Here is a 23111-nt window from a genome sequence, read left to right as displayed (position 1 = left end):
AGATAGAGAATCAGTCAGCTGGTGGTGGGTAGATATGAGAAAATACCGCAAAAGGAAATTGAGACAGCGAGGAAAGTATCAAAGTGGCTAAGGGAGATTGTGGGGCCAGAGAAGGGGATCATAAGCTATTCCCAATGCCTGATAGTCTTCTATCTCCATGAAGCTGGATGGGTGGCAATACCGGGTTCTCAGATAGAGTTTTGTCTCCCTGCTGCCATATGTAACCTTGCAATACAACTTCATTCCTGAAACAGCCTGAATGAAACACTTTTACTCTCACAATTCCCTAAATCAAACTAATACATAGTTCAAAATTTGGTAAAATTGTGCTATACACTTCAGAGGCACTTTGGTACAAAAAGTTTTGATTTTGTCTTTACCAGTTTTAGGAAAAACATTTTGGGAAACAATATTAGCCATCATATATGGCTTCAGTGGGCTTATTACAATTTGTCAGCCAACTCAACAGAAATCTCTCCTGCCTGCAAAACAAAACAAAACAAAACAAAATTATGTTGAAGATGTCATTGTCATCATTTTGGGGATTAAAAACTAGGAGGATCAATGATGATGATTTTCTTTCAGAGCAGACGTGAGGTTACATGGCTTGCTGTCTTCTCAAATTAGGTTTGTTAAGTAGTATACCACCTAATCGATAAGTCAGCCTTAATGTTTAAACAGCTCAATTTTTTATTACCAATAAGGGCAGAAAATCAAACTCTTTGGTCATTTACTTAGACACTGGTTTAAGAGAAGAACTGGTTTAATGAGAAGAACATTGCTCAGGGCACAGATTTAAAAAATGAGCAGTTAATTTGAGTGTAGCAGAAAAATATATGAAAACAAAACAATGTATAGAAGGTGAGCACTTGAATAGCAGCTGGGGACCTGAATTCTAGTTTGTTCTGTCACTAGTAAGCCATGTTATCCTGGGCAAGTCTCTTTCCTCTTCTGTAAAAGTAGGGAGCTGTGTTGCTGAAATTCTCTGCATTGTGTTACCTCCCCTACCGAATTTAAGCTCTACCCAAGCAGTGTTGTCTGCCTTTTCTGCCTAAGGCTGAGTCTGAGAACAGCTCCTGGTACCTGGCGGAGGCTCAAGAGATACCCTATTTTGAACAATCCATGCTGTATATTGGTCATTAAAAAGACTTTTTTTCATGTATGGAGTCTTAGCTATTTTTCAAAGTGCTTTCACATAGCAGGTGCTCAACAACCACTGATTGGGAATATCACATTTTGTTCTCAGGGGGAGGGGTGCATGCCTAACTTGGTAATACAGAAATACAAGCATGAAGAAGCCTCCTGGAGTGGGAAGAGGAATCAATCACCTACGAGTTGGAAGCCCTGGCCCACCACAAACTGCTGTGTGGCTTTGGGCAAGTCATTCCATTTCTCCAAGGTCCTGTTTTCTCATCTGTAAGGTAAGAGGGTTGAATTAGACCCTGAGAGCCCTTCTGGAAGCACACCTCTGACTCTGGTCCTATTATATCTGTACATATAACAAATAGGTATTCAGGACAGATAAATTAATGGGGAAGGATGTGGAGCTGCATGAGGAATGGAGGCAAAGTAATTACCACAGAAGCATTGGTTCATTAGAAACGTCGAGACAGTCAGACTCTGCTTTTTATGTGCACCACCTAAAATCCTTTATGAGCATCAACTGAGGTGGCTCTTCTTTTGCTGTTACTGGTTCATCAAAGCAGGCCACCGACCTCAGCCACATCTGCTGTCATATTTGTTGTTGTGGGGTGCAAACATCATGGGAGAAATCCTGCCAGCTTGTAAGTCCATGAAATGTTTATTTTAAATGCCCAATTGTGAAGATCTTGAGAGAATTCTACTGTAACTTTCTTTGCAAATGCTGGGTCACTCATATTTAGAAACCATTTATAAAAAATGACTAGAAGAGTAATCCAATAGTGAGTTGCTACTAACTTCTAGACTTTGTCATATTAGCACGACCCTAATTTCTTCAGACCAAGGTCTTTTGGCCCTATTAGTAAGAGGCTACAATTTGTTCTAGCATTGCTAAGGAAGGGAATATTTCAGTTATATGAAGAAATAGACACATAGTCAAGGTAGGGTAGCCAGCAAGATTATAATTACACATGAAAAAGCAGTCTTCTGAGGAAGGGTCCAGATGAATGGAAAGTACCAGAAAGCAGAAAAGGAAGAATGAGCCAATATTTTGTTGGCAGCATGACTCTGTGAGCTCCCCAGTGGCCCATTGGGGCTACATTAGGATGGTCTTCTGAGTTTTCACTACTTGTTTTTCCTGTGGACTTTCTGATTCTGCATCTTGCTGGGGGCCTAACATACCCCATGGGATGAAATACTCTCATGTGGGATCAACAGTCTGAAAAGGGAGAAATGCCATCGTGAACTTTCCATGCCAACGCAGGAGATACTATCCCCCAGAACTGTGTTTGAAATATTACCATTTCATCATCATTTAACCCTTTGTTAATTAAAAAAGGAAAAGAAAAAAATTGAGCCTATACATATCAGAACTTCTTTACCATCTTTCCTCTTAGCCATTAATAAGAATCTTTTTGTCAGATTCTTGAGTAGCTGATCGTTGGAAATTGAAAGTAATCCAAGAAATTCTTGGAAGGGATAATAAATATCTTTCCATTGTGTAAATACCCTCCAGAGAGTTAATTACAGCGAATGACACAGCTATGTCCTGGTCTGTGTGTCGTTCCAGGAAAAGGGAAATTCTCAGACAATAGACCAGAGGGATTAGCCTAGTTAGAGTTGCCTATTGCAGTTCAAGAACAGTCTGAGCATGACTTTCACTCTTGGATTTTAGTTACTTCTGATCCTTATAATACCAGAATTACATCCCAATGTGGTATTTTGGGCTGTCTGGATTTGTGTGTCTTTAAGCCATTGTGGCACAAAGGCATATTACCTTCAATTCTACTCAGAAGTGCTCCCTCTGTTTTTGCATGGAAGGATGAAGATGGGCACACCCATCTGGGCATCTAGATGATGGTGACAGACCTAGCCCAGCACTTGGGGCAGCCTGGGCAGCTGGAGCTAGACAGTGACTCAGAGGCAGCCAATGTAGCTCAGGGTGTACATTTAAACAACCGATACTAAAAACAGTTCCAACACTCATGCATATTTACAATTCCCCATTGTGCCCAAGGCAAAAAGTGGTGAGCTTGTTCCTCTTCATCCTTATACAAACCCTTGAAGATGCCTTCTCTTTCCATTCACCTGCATCAGAATATATTGTTGTTGGCAGTGACACTGGGGTTGGGAGGGGCTCAGGTGGAGGCAAAAGGTGTGACTGCCTTTATTGCACTGCTGTGGTGTGGTTTAATCTGGAGCTTAATGGCTCAAGCTCCAGTTGCCTGTAGGGATGACTCTGCCCTGTCTCTCCTCTCAGGTCAGTAAAAGCCATTGGAGATGAAGCCTGACTGCTCTCCTGAGGAAGGAGTGCTTGCTTTGGCCCTCCTTAGTAAACATAGATGAGCACATTTACCTGCAGCTGAATATGGAGTTAATGCTATATCCTCCTCAGCTCCATCTCTGTCTCGGGCTGAAAGCCAAAGGAGGGAAGGGCTGGGTTAGTGTCAGAGATCCACCTGGAAGCAGCACATGAGGACTATAAAAAGACTCAATGGCTTGCAAAGAGGCTCTTGACCCTTTAAAAAGGCATTCTCCATTCAGGCTGTTCTAAAAAAAAGAAAAAAATCTATGGTTTAAAAAAGAGTGTTTTGAAAGCTTATGAGGAAGGTTGAATGTGGATAGCATTGCATGTTCAGGAGAAGCTCATCTGTGTTTAGTAATTGAAGAGGCTGAAGATTCATCACTCCATTCTCTGGAGAAAGAGGACTGGCACTGGGTCAGATAGAGCCTTTGCTTTCTCAGAATCACCGCATGACTATGGGCATCTCGCTGTCTTCAACAGCAAAATAAAAGGCCTTAACTGGATCATCTCTAAGGTTCCTTGAGGCTTGATAGTCCACAAATTTTGATTTGATATAAAATGCTGGGCATAATATGAGAAAATCCTTAAAGACAATTTAAGCTATCATGACATAACACACATGTGGTTATTTGTTTAATGCCTGTTTCTGCAACAGGACTAAGCTCTATGAAGACAGGAGCTGTATTTGTTTCTAAGGCCAAGTCCTTGCTCAGTACATATTTGTTGTTTGGTGGCCACAGATATAGATGTGACACTATTGTTCATACTTTGTGGCTCTAGCATTGGAGCAGGACGGCTCTGCTCTCACACTGGTTGGCTGCGTTTCTAGGGCTGTGTTTACCAGTTCCTTAAAGCTTTTGTTGCTTTTGTTTCCTGATGCGAATAAAAGAGGGATCATGATAATCATAATGGTAAATCTATTTCATAAGGTTGTTTTGAAGACTAAATCAATGAACATTTATAAGGTCCTTGAAATAGGGCACTATATATAGAAAACACCATACTGCTATCCTTTGTGTATTATTATCTGCCAGGGTGCTGGTGGTATAGTTATAATCGATGCTCTGATATCTTCCTCCTACTGGTATTTTTTAGAGGGGTTGGAGCCTGTGAAATATACAGTGCTCTTCTTTTCAACATTCATCCAACATTCTCAGGAGACCAGATCATAAATTAGAGAAGCCTTATTCTCTAGCTTTAGTTATTATTCATGAATTTACCAAAAGGCTGAGTGTTCCTCTCCCTCACGGTATGAAATCTGAGTTGAGTAGGAACTTCCGTTTATGTGTGGAGGAGGCAGGGACATGATAACCATCATTTAAAGACCAGGAGCCTGAGCTGCTAGAGGTGGAGGAGCTTGCTTTGGTCTCCAAGTTGCTAAGAGGCTGAGCCCCAAAGCCAGGGTGTGTGAGGCCAGATCCTGCACTCTTTCTTAGGCCGCATGCCTTCCAGTTATCTCATGTTCCCTGAATTTTCGTGAATGTCATTATCCTTGACTTATCTGTCCTTTGACCAAACAAGTCCTGCCAGGACTCACTGTCTTCTTCCCTACTTTATATCAGTTCTCCGTGACTTGTAGCTCTTGAGGGTGACATTAGAATGGTTTTGCAATTCATTCCCATGAAAGAGCAAAACTCACAACCCCTGACACCATTCAAATTGGGTTTCTTGTAGTAAGGTGGGTACCTTGAAGAAAAAAATGTTGAGAATTGTTAAAAAGGGCTATATTCAGCAAAAGTTGGTATTTGCTATAAGGAAAACTACCTGAAGGGCTTACATTTGCAGAAACATTTTCCTCTGGTTCATATCATTTTACAGTCATTGACCCATTTTTATATTACATAGACTCATTATTTTTGTCTTAATATCTTCAAATAGAATCATACCAGGTTTGTCTGTACACATTCAAACACTAGACAGAAAAATGCACCCCCTCCCCCACGTCTTCCTTCTAGCAAACTTGATATAACAATATTTGAATTAGTCTAAAACAGATAAAGCAGACAATAATTAGAACAGGAGCTTTCTAGTCATGGTCTATTATATTTAAGATCTCTGCAAATTATATCACATTTAAAATTCTCAGTTAAAAGAGCAACTAATTTTAAAAGGACAATCAATATACAGCTTTTTAGAAACACCTTTATAACATAGGGCATAGAATATTTATACCCAATCATTAGGTGTCCTGTAGTAACATGCCTGATTGAATTTTCATTCTCCATCCAGATGTTTGTATATCTTGGAGTTAAGTCCTTAAGTCACTTCGGAGAGATAAAGCCTAATCCTCTTTTGAAAGACTCCTGGGGAAATGAAGTTCTTAATCTCCTTTGCTGATTTGTTTTAGTGTTTATCAACTCTTATTTTCAGATTTAATCTAAATCCCTCATGCTTTAATTTGAGCCCATTTCTAAGAACTGTCTTCAGTTGGAGAACAGAAACTAACAGTACAACAGCCTCTTGGAGAGAGGTCTTTATATATTTGTGAAATTCCCTGCTAATCCTCTGGTTTTACTCCTCTTTCAGTTAAATAATGCTGTTGACCCAGCGGTAAATCAAATAATTATGTTACTAGAGACACAGCTACAAACAGTATTAATCATCAGAGTCAGATGACAGATGCATGCCTCAGGACTCAAACAAAATATCATTTTTAGTACAGAATTCTGAGAGCGAGAACCTCAATAGTTTATGAGAAAGGCGCATCGAGAACTACCATCTCAGTCTATAGCCATGCCACGCTGAATGTGCCTGATCTCATCTGATCTCGGAAGCTAAACATGGTCGGGCCTGGTTAGTACTTGGATGGAAGACCACCTAGGAATGTCAGGTGCTATAGGCATTAAAAGAGCTACCACCTCAGCTTCATTGCCTTAACTTTTCCACATTGGTCTGATGCTATAACCCTTTAATCATCTTCGTGGTTTCCCACTGAAACCTCTCCAAGTACCCCACACATCAATGGATCCCAGAACTGTAAGGGATATTCTTGTTAGAGAATGATAATGGCCTGCTTGTTCTTGCTGACCACATGTCTGTTTATACAGTATGGTGACTGTTTCTTGAGCAAATAAAAACAAAGACAGTGGTAAGCTGCCTTCTCACTACGACATGCTTAGGATTTTTCAAGTAATCGTTATTATACTGTACTTGCCTGGCTCTTATCTATTTTGTGTCTATTTGTATGTTTTTCCTAGCTAGGTATAGTTCTGTACTTTTAATTATTTTAATCGTTCTTCTAATGTTTGATATTTGTACTTTTTCCAGGTGACCTTAATTCAGATTCCATTCTCTAAGCTTAAGTTTCTGGTTATTATGCCCAATTTTGGAGCACAATCTATGTATTCTTTACTACACAATTGATTCCTGTCCCCTGCCTCTCCCCCCGCCCCCTTATATCAAACTACATTGACAATGACTATCACTGGGCAGGCTATTTCCTGCTCAGAAATGGATTTTCTAGCCATAATTAAGTAATAGGAATGGTACCAGGAAACACTGCTTTTGTGAACACTTGCTTTTCTATTAAGACACCACTTACAACACTTTAAATACTTGCCTAATATTTTTTGGGCTTTGAATATTATTGATCATTACAAATCTCAGTGTGTTTTGCATTATTATGAAACTAATAACTTTTTCTCTTTTCTTTCTTTCTGATTTTTGTTTCCTGGAAACATAAAATTACAATAAAACAAACATGGAAAGTTTTATCCTATCTGAGAAGTACTTTCAGGAAGGATTGACTCTACAAATCTACACACTTCAGTGATCTGATTACACATCATCAACAAGCAATGAAAAACTATTATAGGAAGGATATATAGTGTTGATTTCTGATTCTCTGTCAACTGAATTGAAAAGAATTAATGGATGCATCTATCTGAATCGGATTTAATTTGAATGTATAATTAGTCATAGATTATAGCTCAAAAAAATTGTGTGCACTTAAAAGGAAAGCTTCCCTGAATTTTTTTTGAGCCTTGGGATGACTATGTGTACTATACAATATATAAAATAACATCATCTTTGCATATTAGAAATAAATTGTGAGTAATCAGATGCCTATTAAGACACAAGAATTGATGTAAAACTACATTTGGTTATAAATAATAGACCAAATATTTTAGAATGGAAATAATGAGTTTTGACATATTTCCAGATGACTGAAATTAGCCACTATTTTCCTCAGGTTGTTAGGGTCCAAGCTTCCTTGCTGTCATAGATGATATATATTTTTTTCTTTAACAAAGTATAGTTGGGTGGCTTGGTCTTACTTTATATAAGGATAAAAATATGACCTAGAAATTATTATGAAAATGTCACATAAGCGAGTTGTACATCTGTGCCTTTACTCAGGATTCTGATTTAATGACACTTCATGTCACTTTTTGTAAACCTTGAAGAGTTTCAAACAGTAAATAGTTTGAAAAGTAGAAATTCAGAAGTTATTGGGCTTTGTGACTTTAACGAGGTGACGAGTCCTACAAATCAGTTTATTATGATGTTTGGGCAAATTAGCTTTGAGACCTAAATTTTAAAATGTCAGTCACTGTTGCCAGGATTGACTTGTGTACTTGACAGCTCAAACATCTGGACTTAGCATTATATGTCATGCAATCGCATGGCCCAAGCCTAGTTTGGGACTGGATAACTCATGTTATAGTGGGAGCCTTTCTTTACCCAGAGTGAGCATTCAGAGCCTCACCCACCTTACTTAAGGTCTTTGATTTATTTCTGTCTTGGTCTTGTTCCATCAATATTTGTATTTTGGAAGAATCGATTTTTCATAAAAGTTTAACCTTGATTCTGGGTGTCTTCATATCCACGCATGAACTATTAAGTCATACACTGAATTCTGACCATTCCTTTTTGTTCCCTTTTGGTTCATCCTGTTGCCCGATTTCTCTCCTGTTTTTCCCACAGAAGAGCCTCCCTACTCCCTGAATCCCCTGGGAAAGTACCTCTTGAGCATTCCTGGTTCTCCACTCTGAAGCTGCGTTGGTAGCCTGGCACCGAGCAGGCGTTGTCTTGTAAAGGGCACTCCTGTTTACATGATTTCCAGAGAATGCAGAGCTCAGGTATGATGTACAGCAGCAGGAAAACCCATGCATTGGTGACCAGGGCAATGCAGATGACAGGATCATCCCACTGGGGCTGACGCTGGAGCTGTGGGTTGCCTTTCAAGAGCATAGAGATCCACACCACCCAGATAATGATAGAGATGAGCATGGTGACAAAGATGAGCCTTCCATGCTGTTTCCAGTTCTCACACGGGCCACATAAGGTGGTTTTGGAGATGAAGAATGTGAGGGCCATCAGGAAAAAAACATAGACCAGGAGTACAACAAAGTCCACATTGAGCTGACAGGGTGTCATATGTACAAACATCATACCTCTGGTCATCATGAGAGTCACATACTCAATGGCAATGATTGTCTGCAACAGGCTGAAGCCAATAGCAATGCACAGAACTTTTTTCCAAGAGAGGGAGACTCTACCCCGGACGAGCTTTGCCAGGTTGCAGGCATGAGCCAAGAGGCATGAGAAACAGAGAGCAAAGAGAACCCCAAAGAAAAAGTAACGTACAGGGGCAGTTTGCTGATTGAACTGGATAATGAAGGCAAAAGCAAGGCCAAAGAGCCCCAGCACACTCAGGAGGAAGAGGATCTGGGTGGGGAGGACATTCCACTCGCCACAGTCTCGAACCTTTCGCATGAGGAAGAGAAATGCCAAAAGCAGAATAATTGTAACCACTATGCCAATTATTGCCAGGCACTCTAGGACAGTGCCCCATGGCCCCTCTGTGTCACAGAGGAAATAATAGTCCTCAGTGGACTTGACACAGTCCTCATACATGGCGACTGTAGGTGGACCTCACGAGGATGGACTTCTGTTCCCCTGCAGGAAAAAGATGTGACAAACGTATGACTTTACATCTATTCTCAAGAATGCCTATCAGGATATTTACAGGGCACTATAATGCCTCTCAATCCCAAATGGAGACACCTGGACAAACTGAACAAAATAGCTCAAAGCTATCAGACCCTCGAAACTATCCTATCTCCTTCCTATTGGAAAAAGCAGAATAGTCTCTGCTCAGGGGGTCCAAATACTTCATCTATTTCCATGTCATGATTTCCACCAAGGCTTTTTGAAGCCTAATGCAGAATCTTTTTTCATAAAATGGGGGTGTGAAACAAAGTTTGCGAGATTGATGGGATTCCAGTTATATCAGGTCCAGAACAAGGGCTGTCAACATTAATGGATCGTTAAATCATTTAAGACACTGATGCACTGCTTGAAGGAGACAGGCGGGCGATTTTCCCCCGTAATTCTAATGACTGTTTCTTCTTCTAATTCAAGTCAATTCAGTGCAACATGTTACTACAAAATACCTACTAATTGTTCATCAAAGAATTTTACAAGATAGTCTCTGCCTTTTAAATAACTTTTTGGACAGTTTCACACCAAAATCTATGTCTAGAGGTTGCCTAGGAAAAAATTCCACATATTCATTTGGAAAAAAGCACCTTGCAATACATACTCCTACCTCTACTCCTCTTCAGTTATTTCCAAGCCGGATAGATGGAGTGACCCAGGTTCATATCTGAGGGCATGGCCCCTTCATTTTGACTTACCTTCCTTGTGTCCACTCTGGAAGCTGAGGCTGTGGTGGCTGTGAGGTTGTAACTGCCAATGAGTAAGAAGGAGACAATCTCAGCTTCTTTATTCTCTCCTCGCATGGGCGGAAGGACTGGAGGCCCTCACTCAGATTCCCGCAGTGCCTATAAAAAGAACTGGAAGGTCAGAAAGACACACCTATTCCAGTTTCACAGCAACTTTTCTACAGAGATTTCTTTGGTGAGAACAATTATTTTCCATTCTGCTGCTACCTAGAGGCACCTTGGCCGTAGGGAGGTACGAAGGGGGTGTGCATTTAGGAGAGACTGCTTTCTCTCTTTATACTCCAACATGTTCTGGAAGCTGTGAGAGGTCCTCAGTTGGCTTTACGTAACGTTTCATTCTTCTTTTGCCCCCCCCCCCCCTAAAAAGCCATGTCCAGAGTTTTCCCAACATTTTGATTTTAATCATAAGATCCAAAGGAGCACCCATTCAACAAAAGAGTAAGACTTACTGGGCCGTAAAGAAGGGTATGTACATTAAAAGGGCCAGCAGTTGGCAAAATTGTGAATTAGAAGAAATTTGTTTTCCCTACTCTATGACTCTCTTTTCCTTTCTTTTGGAAGTCTTTCCTCAGGCCTTGGATGCCCATCAAGTAGGGACTTTGGTGTCATTACCCTCTGTCCTTCTTCTCCTCGTCCCCATTGGAATGAACTTGTCTGGGTCTCATTCCATTGGATCATTCTTTGGGCCCAAGATAGAACTCAAAATTGAAAGTTATTGGCTGATATTTCTTTTCTCCTGCGACATTTAATAGCGCACACAGTACTGTATCCTCCCTATACTGACTGTGGGTCTCACCCCACCCTTACACGCCCTCCCCCCACAAATTACTCTTTGATTCTTTTTGTGGATATGTTGCATTTTAACAAAGGACATCTGAAGACTCCAAATCGGTACCTGTCAGGCTGGTTTCAAGCCACTTTGCGATCTGATCCTATTTTTCTCATCCATCCATATTTCTTTCAGCTCTCCTGGCCCCGTGGTTTATCTGGGCTGGTTTTCCCACTGCCTCACAAAGAAACAAGCTCCCATCTGCTTGCCTTCTCTTAGGTGTTGTCCCTGACCTGAACTGCATTTGCTTTATTCCTATTTATCCTTTGCGCTTTATTCTCATTGATCCTGTTTCTTACCCAAGTACTTCGATCACCTCTGAGATATAGCTCATCCTATCTCCTCTATAAGCTTTCCTGCCTTCTCTGATCACTTGAGCCCTTGTTCATCAGCTCTCACAATGAACTCAACAACACGTAGGGTCTGTGCTGTTCAAAATTACGGAAATCATATTTTCTGCCTATTTTATTTGCATTAATTTATTAGTAAGTAAAATAATAAGTAATTTTAAAAATAATAAGTAAATGTATTACTTTATTTTATTTGTATTAGTCTCATCCCCTTGATTAGATTTACAGCTGCTTGGGGGGCAGGTTCCACATTTTATGCCACCCTCATAGCACGTGGTTCCAAGTGAAGCACCTCCTAAGTGGTGGACGGAATGTTTAACTGAAGGATTCTAATGATTGAATTCTGGGCCTTGAGAAGGTTCTTTGTAGCAGCATGGTTTTCCAATAGCAGATGCTTTTTAATGGAAACCACCTGCAAGTAAGCCAGGATCTTAACAAACCCCAGACAAAGTCATTCTGTCATGGGGTTCTATCTTTAGAGATGCCCTGACTTTAAAAAGTCATTTCTTTTCCTTTGAGAAAAGAATATTCTAGGGAGAAGAGTCCTCCCTTTGCTTGATTTAGGATAATTGGGGTCACACTGAAGCTGTTAAAGCAAATCTAAAGTTTATATTGAAGGATAAAGGGATTTTCTAGATGATGAAATGTGACATTCATGAGAATTCTCAAAAAGCCCAGTGAGTGGTTAAATTGCTGTCAGTAGAACGACAGAGGATTTCCCATTTAATTCCTCCAAGGGAATTATTTTGGTGACCTCTTCCCTTCTGCCACCCTCTTCCGGCTTGTTAGTCATGGTCATTCCTCTCTGTTGTGACTTCTGCTGAGCTTGTCTTCTTAGGAGAGTCTTCTTTACCCCAGATGGCTCGAGGCAGGTGAATTAATGGGTTAATGACCACAAAGCCCTTTGAGCACCTTAGATAAAAGAACTTGTCTCAGGTACTAATTATTGTTATTTAAAAATCTGGGCTTATGGAATTAACCCATTTGCTGCCAGGCCTACGCTCATCTGCCTCACTCACACCTCATTCCTTTGGCTTTTATGTGGCAATGACATCACACCAAACAGTGTAGATATGACTTTGATGAATCAAAGTATATTGATTACTGAGTCCATTAAAAATGGAGATAAAACAGTCAACAGGTCAATGCCTTTTTTTTTTCAAACACCCATTTGTGTTGTTTTCTTCTTCCAGAAACAGAGCTGGAGGAAATGTGAGAGGTCACCTACCTAGTCTAACCCTTCCATTAATGATTAATAATAAGGAAGCTAACACTATAACATGAGGAATTAAGTAATAAAGAAGCAGAGGCCCAGAGAGATGAAGGAATGGCTATACCCAAGGTATGGAGTGGTAGAAGAGACAGCCAGAATTGTCTGACTCCTAGTCACGTTGCTGCTGCCATACCAGGCTACCTTTCATGATGACACTTCTCATTTCAGGAGGACAGGCCCCAAAAGAGAGAAGTCCTTAGAGATGATATGTGGATCGTGACCAGAAAAAAAAAATGTATGAGAGTACATCAGATATTCTTCATCCTGCAGCTGTCATGGCTGGCTGTGTGAGAGGGTTGTGTTGGCTGGAATAGATCATGTGTTCTCTTGCTCACTGGCATCTCTGAGGCGGCCTTCGTGGGGTGCAACCGGTACAGTTTGTTCAGGGTCCTCCTCTCAGAAGGGTTTTGTGATTGGAGTTTAATACTCTGTGTTCACCGTCTTGAAATTCTTAATGGTTTTATCTTTGAATTTGTGTTTGTCAGTGAGGTCATGTGGGACAAGGAAGCATGTGTTGGAAGCTCACATGCGATGGTGCCTCCCATTGCCTCCCTGCCTCCCTGGGACAAGCTCTCAGCTGCTTACTTCATGCCACCACGTAGCGCTCTGGGTTACCCAGCCTCCCCATTTTGGCCCCTGTCCCATGACTGCTGCCACACTCCACCTGTCCACCATGGGTGGGGTGGTGGCCCCTCGGAAAGATGGGATTGACTACCACGTCTAGGCAAGGTGCCGCATTTTCATTTGCATTGGGCCTGTAAATTATGTAGCTGGCCCTGGGCACTTAATTCAATTTTCTGGTATATGATGGGTAATTTGATCAGTATTATATCAGAATATTAACATTGTATAGTTGAATTGTATATTAACATAATGTGCAGTTGTTTGAAAAAAACCTCTGTGTTTTATCTGGATCAGCAAATTGTTAGGACTCTCAACTGGTGCCATTTATGAATGTTTGGGGTTTTTTTTGGTAGGGAAGTTATCTGATATTTTTCCCAGTTTGTGACTATTGTAACATTTTAATTGAATTAGTATACATTGCTCTTTATATTGCTCTTTATATTGTATTTTTATCATTATTAGAAGAAAGCAAATAATGTGGAAAATATGCAGGTATGTTCAAATTCAACTGCTGGATCTGGAAGTGTAGGTATGACAATATTGAGAAAAATGCTGACTAATAAAATTTTTATTTTATTTGACCTGCATTATGAAAAGGAAAAGTAGATGTAGGACCTTATAATAAATATTATGTAAATGTGATTTACTAAAATATGCAAAGCTTTAAAAAATGATAGATGACATATAATTTATAATGAAACTTTTACAAATGAAAACAAAATCTTCAAAATTAAAAACAAACCTGGGGAAACAACGTGATGTCTTGTCAGTAAGTCCTCATATGTTTCCAAAAAAGGATAGATAAATATATCAATAATTTCTAAGTTGTCATCTACTATTAATAAAAAAAACTTTATAATATTCTCTTTTGCAATATATTAGGTGCAAAAGAAGAAATGGGTCACACAGCTGCTAATAAGTAGTCTTTCAGGATGTATGACATAGCACATATGATTTGATGATAAAATGATGAATCAGTTGATAAATTTAAAATTATACCTCCTAGTATACCATAATATCAAATCTGTAGTATTGCAGAACATAGAAAAGCAACTTTTAAAATTAAAGTATGATTGACATACAATATTATATTAGTTTCTGGTGTACGGCATAGTGATTTGACATTTATATTCCTTATGATGTGATCACCACAATAAATCTAGTAACCATCTGCAACATAAAGGTTATTATGATAATATTGACTATTTCTCCTATGCTGTACGTTACATCCCCACAACTTATTTGAGAAGCAATTTTTAACATGATTGTAGTTTGATATAGATTTTGTGATTCAACTTGATAAAAACGTTGATGTTTTAAGTTGTCAATACCTGTAGTTAGATCAGATATGGGTGATAAAATTTTTATAGAACATATTTTTGTTGTTTAATTTTACTCACAACTAGATTAGATATAATCTCAGAGTTGGAAAAGTGTATTTTTGATTCAATATTATTTGAACTGGAAAAATCATAAAGGGATTACAAGCTTGGATAACAAATACAACCAGAAAATATGCCAGTTATTAAAAATTGTTCCAAATTGTTAATGAAAATGGTTTATTCATCATGAAACTTTGGCACCTAAAGAAATTTTACTTGAAACTCATGGATTTATTGAAATCAAATGAGCTGTGAGTGAGCAAAACTTTTAGAAATATTTTGTTCAGATGTTGGAGCTGACCATATCCACTTAATACCCCTGGTGGAATTCATGGTTGCCATAAGGTAGAATACTAAGCTAAGCATGGTACAAAAACTCAGAAATAAGATTTGGATTTTTTGAATTGAAAACTATCTATTTGGCAAATATTTTTGGACATAGTATTTGGATAGTTAAAGTGCATATTTAGATGATTTTTAGGTATTTGGGGGGAAAACCGTGATATACTTTACATGTCAAGCACACTAAAGGGTTCCAAAAGACATGGCAGTTTTAAAAAATGGCTGTAATTATCTGACATTCCTCCCATTAAAAGATGGGGTCGAATTCCTCTCCACTTGAATCTGGGCTGGCCTTAGTGACTTCACTCTTGCAGCCCATAAAATGTGGTGGAAGTGATGATACATGGATTCCAAGACTAGATCAAAACACGCCTTGCAGCTTCTGCCTTGGTCTCTTGGAATACTCGGTCTCCAGATGCTTTCTCCTGAGACACAGCTGCCATGCTCTGAGGACCCCGAGCCACGCAAGAGACCACATGTAGGTTCTCTGGTCAACAGCACCAGCTGAGCCCAGCCTTCCAGCTCTCCTTGTAAAAATGCCAGATATGGCAGTGAAAAAACCATCTGTGAAATGAATCCTCTTGTTTTAGCCATTCAACTGAAACTTCACTGAACAGAATTTATGTACATGACTATATGCGAGACTTATTTTCATTGCTATAAGTTTTATATGAGTTAACATTTATTTCTATTCAGTCTAAAAAGCCTAGTCAAAGCCAAAGGCACACATCCATACAGCATCAGGTAATCCCAGAGGCACCAGCATTCCATTGACTTTGGATATTTATTCCAAAGTCTTTAAATTTTCCTTATAAATGTAATAATTCTCATTGCTGAATGTTCCCAATATTATTGCAACACATATAAGGGAACATTATAAAGTTGGTTTGAATGAAATAAATTTAGAGATATTGTTACATCTATCTTTTCTCTCAATGTTATGATTATTACTTTTTAGAGGAAAATATGAAGCTTGAAAGAAAACATTTGAATAATAGATCTATTTGTCTTTCAAAACTCTGAATCAATAATTGAATTAAACTTGGTCAACACAGAAGAGAATAAATGCATTTAATGCCTACACTGAAGAATGATTAAAAGACATTATGTTTATTAGTTGGATTAAGAGTCAAGAAAAATGTGTAATGCCAAAGTAGAATTGCTCTATTACCAATTACAACAACCTATTTGGATGAATTTTTAGAGTTTTCAATTTTGGATTTAAAAAGAGAAAGAACGAGGCTCAATGGTGTACCAGATGTACACATTGCTTTCTCCCCAGGTAGTCCACTGGAAAGGCTTCATAAACAGGCAAGCACATCTGTTCACAAAATAGAAATCATGTCTAAGAATTTTGTTTATGTGTTGGTTAGTTCGGATTTTATAGTCTACATAATATTAATAAAATAATATGCAATGTTCACTCTGCTATGCCTTTATTTTATGATTCATTGGTAATAATGGAAAATATCATTTCATAAAACATGTGTGTGTGTGTGTGTGTGTGCGTGTGTGTGCGTGTGTTGTGTATGCTTGTACTGGGTTGAAATGTAAAATGTGTTTCTGATTGTAGGTTGGGATAAAAAAAAGTTTGAAAAATGCTAGCTTCGTCTAGTGAGCTCTGGCCTGGGCTCTGATTTGGGTTTAAGTGTTAGCTGTAAATTTGATCTCTGATCTTGGATAATAAATAAATGTTTCTGCTTCCCTGTGGGTATGCTTATGTAAAGGAAAGACTTCATAATTTTTGTGACAATTAGGTCTGGGCTGAGTTAAAGAGTTTTGAAGTCAAAGTGATGGTATAATTATACCAAGACTCTTTAACCTAGGAATACTCCTAATTTTAAAGGATTTTTATACCTTAAATAGTGACATAGGAACTATTGTGTTAAATTCAAATGGTAGGTCTACACAGTAAAGTAGCCCATATATTTACTTTTAGAGCCTCTCTCTAGAAATATATTATTAGCATTAATTCATTTATTTTCTTGTTTGTTCTTCTAATGACTTTTTTTGAGCATCTATTTTGTGCTCATGCTTGAGATAACATTTCTAACGAGACTTAGGTCCCATTACCTGTAGTATTAGAGTTGCTTATAGACTGGGGTGGGTGAAAGTTAAGCACATAACGAAAACGTGAGAAGGTGCACCAGAGAGGTGGGCAGAGAAGACCTCTCAGAGGTAGAGATGTCTAAGCTCAGGTAAGCTTTGTGTAATGAGGGGTAACAGTGCTCTAGACAGAGGAAACAGCCAAGATGAAAAATGAAAAGTAGGCGAGTGTGGTGGGGGCATGAAATGGGTGAGAGAGGAGGAGGGTCCCAGAGCTTTGTATTTTAAGGAGTATGGTTGTTATTCTGAGAGTAATTTTATTATATTTAAGCTTTATGAATTATTTAATTCATTATTCAGTTATCTAATACATCGTGACAGGGCATCTATAACTATTTCTTGTGCCAAATGTGATGGATATAGTGGTGAACAAAAGAGACATGTTTCTTGCCCTCAGTGATCTTACAAGAAAAACATTCTGATCTTAGATAATAGCTTCACAGAGGAGGGCTGTCCAGAATATAAGGAAAATTTGTCTCTCTCGTTAGAATGATTTCCCGTTTTTTGACTTGAACAAGTAGGTGAATGGTGGTGCTATTTAAAAAGATGAGGATGATTGAGGGAGGAAAAGGTTTTGGAGATGAAAGAGTCTGAACTAAGAGTTCAGCGTTGGACATGTCAAGTCTGGGATATCTGTGAATTACTTGTGTAAATATGTCCAGTAGGTCAGAAGATACATGCATCCGGAGATTTTTTTCCTGCCTTTTTGTACTTTATGTGCCAGGTTTCTGTTGGCATCCTAGACAGGCACCAAGCTGGGTGGCACAGAGGCAGGCAGGCTCCGCCTCTCCATCCTCATTTCTCAGTGTTCTTTTTAGCAGCTGCATGAAATGAAAAACATGTTTATTCATTTATTCCTTCCATGATCATATACTGATCTTTTTGCTGTGTACTGGTATTCTGCTGGGAACTGAGAATAGAAAAATGAATGATACTAAATATCAGCATTTAAGAAAATCACATCTAATTGGGGAGATATGCTGACAAATAGTTGAGATTTATGCACTCTGAAGTATGTATAACTTGAAGTATGAATTAATACTTTCACCTCCCTTCCAACCAGAAAGAGACCCTCTCCAGAAGAGGGTCTTATCAATTCCTTATGCGCCTTTACAAGTGATTATTTCAAAGCTTTTCTTACATCTTTGTGTTACTAAGAGAGGGACTGTTCAGTGTATGTCTCAGCGATGGACCGACTTGTTTCCAAGGTTCTCATGATTGAGGGTAACATTTTGAAAGGAGATGGGATGCATAAAAATAATTAAGTCAGGAAGAGAGATGTTATAGAAATGAATACTTTGGAGTCACCAGAACATGGGTGCTCACAGAACCCATGTGCATGGTCTGCATCATCATTGATGGCTCATTTTGGAAATGTATGCAGTGATGTGATGTGGTAATAGAAGATAGAGTATATCCCCCAGAGAAAATCAATATCTAAGGGCTGGGCAGGGAGAAGGAAGCCTATGAAGGAAGCAGGGGAGTAGTCTGAGGTAGGTACACCTGGAGAATGACAGGTCACAGGTGCCAAAGGAAGAATGCAAGGAGGTCTCAGTGTCAAATGGTATAGAGGAGCCATCTAACCTGATGAAGACCAAAATGCATCTGCTGGACATTGTGAATGAAGGTCCATTTCAGAGGAAGTAAATGTTGATAACTGAAGTGAATGAGAGGAAAGGAAACAAACACTTTGTGTGTAAAATTTGTAAGTCAATCGGTGAAGGAAATGAGAGAACTGAGGTGGTACCTGGAAGACAAGGTAGAATTGGAAGGGTTTTTTTTTTGGTTTTAATTGGAGAGCAATTAAGTATGATAATATGCTGAGAGGAAACTGCCAGGGAAGAGGGAGAGACCGAAATCACAAGAATAGAGCAAAATAGAATGGGATTCCTAAGAAAGTGAGAGACCTGGCCCCCAGCACAGGTGACAAGATGGAAGGTGGGACATCTCATCTTCTGAGATGGGAAAGGAGCCAATGATGGTATTCACCAATGGCTACCGAGTCTCTCTTTTAGGATTGAAATCTACTTATTTAACTCCACTTCCTCCATGGAGCCCTTGGAGAGACATTCGAGTGCTGAAGTTTCCTCTTGATTCTTAGAATGGTTAAGACTTCGCTGGACTCTGCTTTATAGTTTAGTCCTCCCACTTCCCCATAAAACACACTCTGCTCACATAGCAGAGATCACAGTCTGGTAGCCCCTAAGAAAGAACTCTAAAACGAGAGTGGAACAACATGATCACAAACATACATTACATATTCAAAAGTTTTTCATAAACATGTTAGTATTGGTGGCACAAGACCTTCTTTTAGTTGAATTTTATATAGAGAGAAGACAGACTGCTGCTGATCTGACAGGAGGCATATAGGTGGCTGACGGCTACTTGTGCTATTTCTGGAGTCTTAAGTTCACAGAGTTTGTTCATCTAAATCCAGGCAATGGCATATACCCTAGGGACATAGGGATTATATCACTGCCACTTTGGCTGAGCCTCAAAATAAATTATACAGGGAGGAGGGAGCATCCACCCAGTGTAGTCATTTGTAGAGTCACATTCCGTCTCATTTCCTTTCTTGCCAGTCAAAGAAACTAGAAATTGAACTGTGTGTTTAGTAAGTAGTATTTGGTCCTGGAATTAAACTGCCTGAGTTCAAATTCTGGATCTGTCATGTACCATCTGTGAACCTGCTTGAGCTTCCCCAGTTCATCTGTAAGTGGGATAGAGAAGACAGTGCCTGTGCCTGTCTCACAGGAGTGCTGTGTCAAATAAAATGGAAGGAGTTTTCATAGTGCCTGGAACATGGTGAATGTCCAGTAAATGTGAGCTATCAGTATCTCTTAACTAATTTACATTAATATGACTGAGCATCTACTATGCACATGTCCTTATGCTATGGGGTGATGTGGAGACCATAAATCACAGAAGAAGAGGGGTGTAACTGGAGGGATCAGGGAAAAATTCAAAGATTCTTGGGCTGGGACTTGAAGATGAGTAGAGAATGGATAGGCAGGCAGAGGGGGTTCTAGGTGTGAGAGCAGTGAGAGCAAAGGCTTGGAGCAGGGAGGTGGGGAGCACCTAAGGGGAACCAGAATTTATTGCCATGCTACTGGAAGATGATAAACCCAGGAGCGAGGATGAGGCATGATATGAGAAGAGGCTGGGGTCTGAGCCTTCTCATACAATGACTTTTTGATGAGGGTCTAATTAATTCACTTCCAAGTAAAACTTAATTCGAGTTCTACCTGAAGTTTGATTTGAGATAGTGTTACACAGACCACACAAATGCCTGCCATTTTTTTTTAAGTCTATTCTGTCATTTCCACCTGGCATGAACTGATTCTTGATTTTGCATTTGTGGATATTGCTTGGTTCTGTCCCCAAATTCCTTGAATGATGGCTGCTATAGAAACAAAATATATCTAAAGAAAAAAAACTAGAGCTAGTCAAGAATCTAGATTCAAAGGCAAAATCCATGGCATTCAACTTAAACAAATACCCATCAATGTGGCATGCTATGAAGCTTTAATTATGGTGCTCAAGATCAAAGTGACATTACTCAAGAGTGGAGAAGCCAAATGTAAACAAAGGAGGTCTTCCTTAAACAAGAGTTAGTACTCCCTTGGCTCATCGGCTCATCGAGCGTTCCACTGTACTTATACACACAGTCACTTGATGGCCCTTAAACATGTACATGAGCAGAAGAGTGTGGTATTGTGGTACATGCAGGACAAAGTTTACTGGGTGTTGCTATTGTATGTGCAAGGCAGTTAAAGCCACAGGAAGACATCTTCTGGCAGGAGGCAGGGTGTCCTTATATAAGCAGTTCTAGAGAGACTGCAGCCTTACGCCTGTCATCCCGAGCATTAAACCTAGAGCACGGTTTGGGTATTTGTTAATGTCCGTACTCTACTGTTGACTGTTTTCCAGCTTAATCATACAACGAGCTGAAATATTAGCCATATGCTCTGTTCTAGATCCTAGGGAGAAAAGGAGTGAGATGGAGCTAGAGGGTCTTTTCATTGACCTCTATTTTGGGAAAGATACTAACAAAAGAGTAGATTGGAGTCAGGCAAAGAGATGGCTTTACTAGTTCATACATTGGCAGTTAGCAACCCTGGTCTCTGTTGTTCTGCTTTTCATTATTTAATTTAATACGGAATGAGAATAAACAATTTATTACCTTAGCTCCTATCTTTCTTTCTCTCTCTCTTTTTTAATCACTGTGTCAGCATCATCCTATCACCCGTATGTCCTTACTGCGGGATAGGGGACTGACAACCACTCCTCCCTTCTTCACCTTGAGGATACTCCACTGTTTTGGATTCAGCGAGGGAGAGACGGGAGTTGGAGGAAGCAGGAGACACTGGCAAGAAAGGCAGCAAAGTGCTCCTGAGCCATTTGCATTGACTCAGGAGAGAATGTAGAATTTAAACCTTTACTATCCTCTGCAACCTTGCCTCAATCCGTTTCTCCAGCTATCTCCCACTCCTCACCTTCCCAAACTCTTAACTCCAGGTATATAAATCTAGTCATTGTCCCCTTGCAGAAACCACTATAGATTAACTGCCCCGAAGCCATTGTGAATATCATTCACCTTTGCTGCTCTCTACTGTAGAGGCCGGAAAGCCGAACACTTTCCCAATCTTTGTTCCAGGTACAGGTGGCTCTGAGTGTCAGTTCTGGCCTTATTAGATGTGGGAAATCTGCTGGGGGTGGAGGGATCTTCTGGGAAAGCTTCTGTTTCCTCATAAAATGGAAAAGATGCAACTGATACAGCCTTTCCTTCTCTCCCCTTTTCCTGCCCTGAACATGGATGAGATGGCAGGAGTTGCCTCAGCCATTTTGTAGCCACGAGGAAAAAGCAAGGTAAGTGCAGAGATGTAAGCACTGAGCCACTACAACTATGTGAGAAAATAAAATCTTGCTATGTGAAATAATAAAATCTTATTAAGCTACTATTGGTTCGGTTTTCTGTTACTTACAGCTTAATTCGTTCCTATATGGATCTCTGAAGTAGGTCCTGGGGACTATAATAAAGAACAAAGCAGGTACGGGGCTCTTTCTTATCAAACTTACAATCAAGTGTGTGAAAGATAAAATGGAAGCGAATAAGTCCAAAAATTACGAGTGATGGTTTGTATTATGAAGGAAAACAAAAATACATTACTGTGATAGAGAATTGTGGGGGGGGGGGCTATTTTAGATAGAGGGGTCATGGGCAACCTCTTTGAGGATGAGGAAGTTAAGTTGGGATCTGTAGGATGAGAAGACCCAGCCATTTGAAAAGGAGGCAAAAGGGTTTCAGGAAGACGGAACAGCTAATGCAAGGGCCCCAGGGCAAAAAATGGTTCACTGTGTTCAAGGAAGTAAAAGCTCACTGTGGCTGGGGGATAGTATGGGAGAAATCGCAGAAGTGATCAGGGCCCAAATCACACAAGATCTGGCAGGTCATGAAATGGAGTTTGCATTCTAGTCTAAGGGTAAAGTGAGAGGTTTTAGGCAACGATCCCTCTCAGGGTGTTGTGTAGAAAAGGGACCAAGGGGAGGTGAGTGGAGATGAGGAGACCAGTTAGGAGGCCTCTGCAGGAATTCAGGGAGGGATGATGGCGATATGTCCTCGGGTGGTATCAGCAGAGACAAACTCAAGATCATTTAGGACTTGCCTCATGGCACTTAGTGATGTAGAATTTAACACTCGCTGGTCACCTTTTCTTTTTCGATTTTCTGGTGTTCCTCCTATACCACTGGCTGTTTCTTTCAGTTCTATAAGTATTGGGGTTCCTCCAGATTCTTACCTAGGTTCTCCTCTTTACTCCATAGCCTTTCCCTGGGAGAGTTTGTAATTCATATATTCTATCTATCTATTGATGACATTTACCCATATTACCTACAGGTTCGGTTTCTCTTTTTAGCATCAGACTTATACTTCTAACTGCCCATGAGATAGCTTCATGTGGATGCTTCACAAGCCTAAATATTCCTCTGTGGATACTGCTCCCGTCAACCTGTTCCTTACCTGTGCTGCCCATCCACCCTGCCCAAGCCCAAATCCTGGACATTGTACTTGA

The 23111-nt window shown here is 39.8% G+C and overlaps 1 protein-coding gene and 1 pseudogene across 1 annotated transcript; one reads left to right on the top strand and one right to left on the bottom strand.

Moving 5' to 3' along the window:
* Positions 1 to 2278: 2278 nt before the first annotated feature.
* On the bottom strand, positions 2279 to 9304 carry GPRC5D (G protein-coupled receptor class C group 5 member D). The gene is made up of 3 exons (XM_036237902.1): positions 8410 to 9304; positions 3497 to 3553; positions 2279 to 2359 (listed from the first exon to the last, which is right to left on the bottom strand). Exons 1-3 carry the CDS (start codon positions 9302 to 9304, stop codon positions 2352 to 2354), a joined length of 960 nt encoding a protein of 319 aa, XP_036093795.1. The 3' UTR covers positions 2279 to 2351.
* LOC118614443 lies at positions 6169 to 6287 on the top strand (annotated as a pseudogene).
* Positions 9305 to 23111: the final 13807 nt, after the last annotated feature.

This window comes from Rousettus aegyptiacus, unplaced genomic scaffold (genome assembly GCF_014176215.1).
Source record: "Rousettus aegyptiacus isolate mRouAeg1 unplaced genomic scaffold, mRouAeg1.p scaffold_m13_p_2, whole genome shotgun sequence".
NCBI lineage: Eukaryota > Metazoa > Chordata > Mammalia > Chiroptera > Pteropodidae > Rousettus > Rousettus aegyptiacus.
This window is presented reverse-complemented; position numbering and strand designations above follow the sequence as displayed.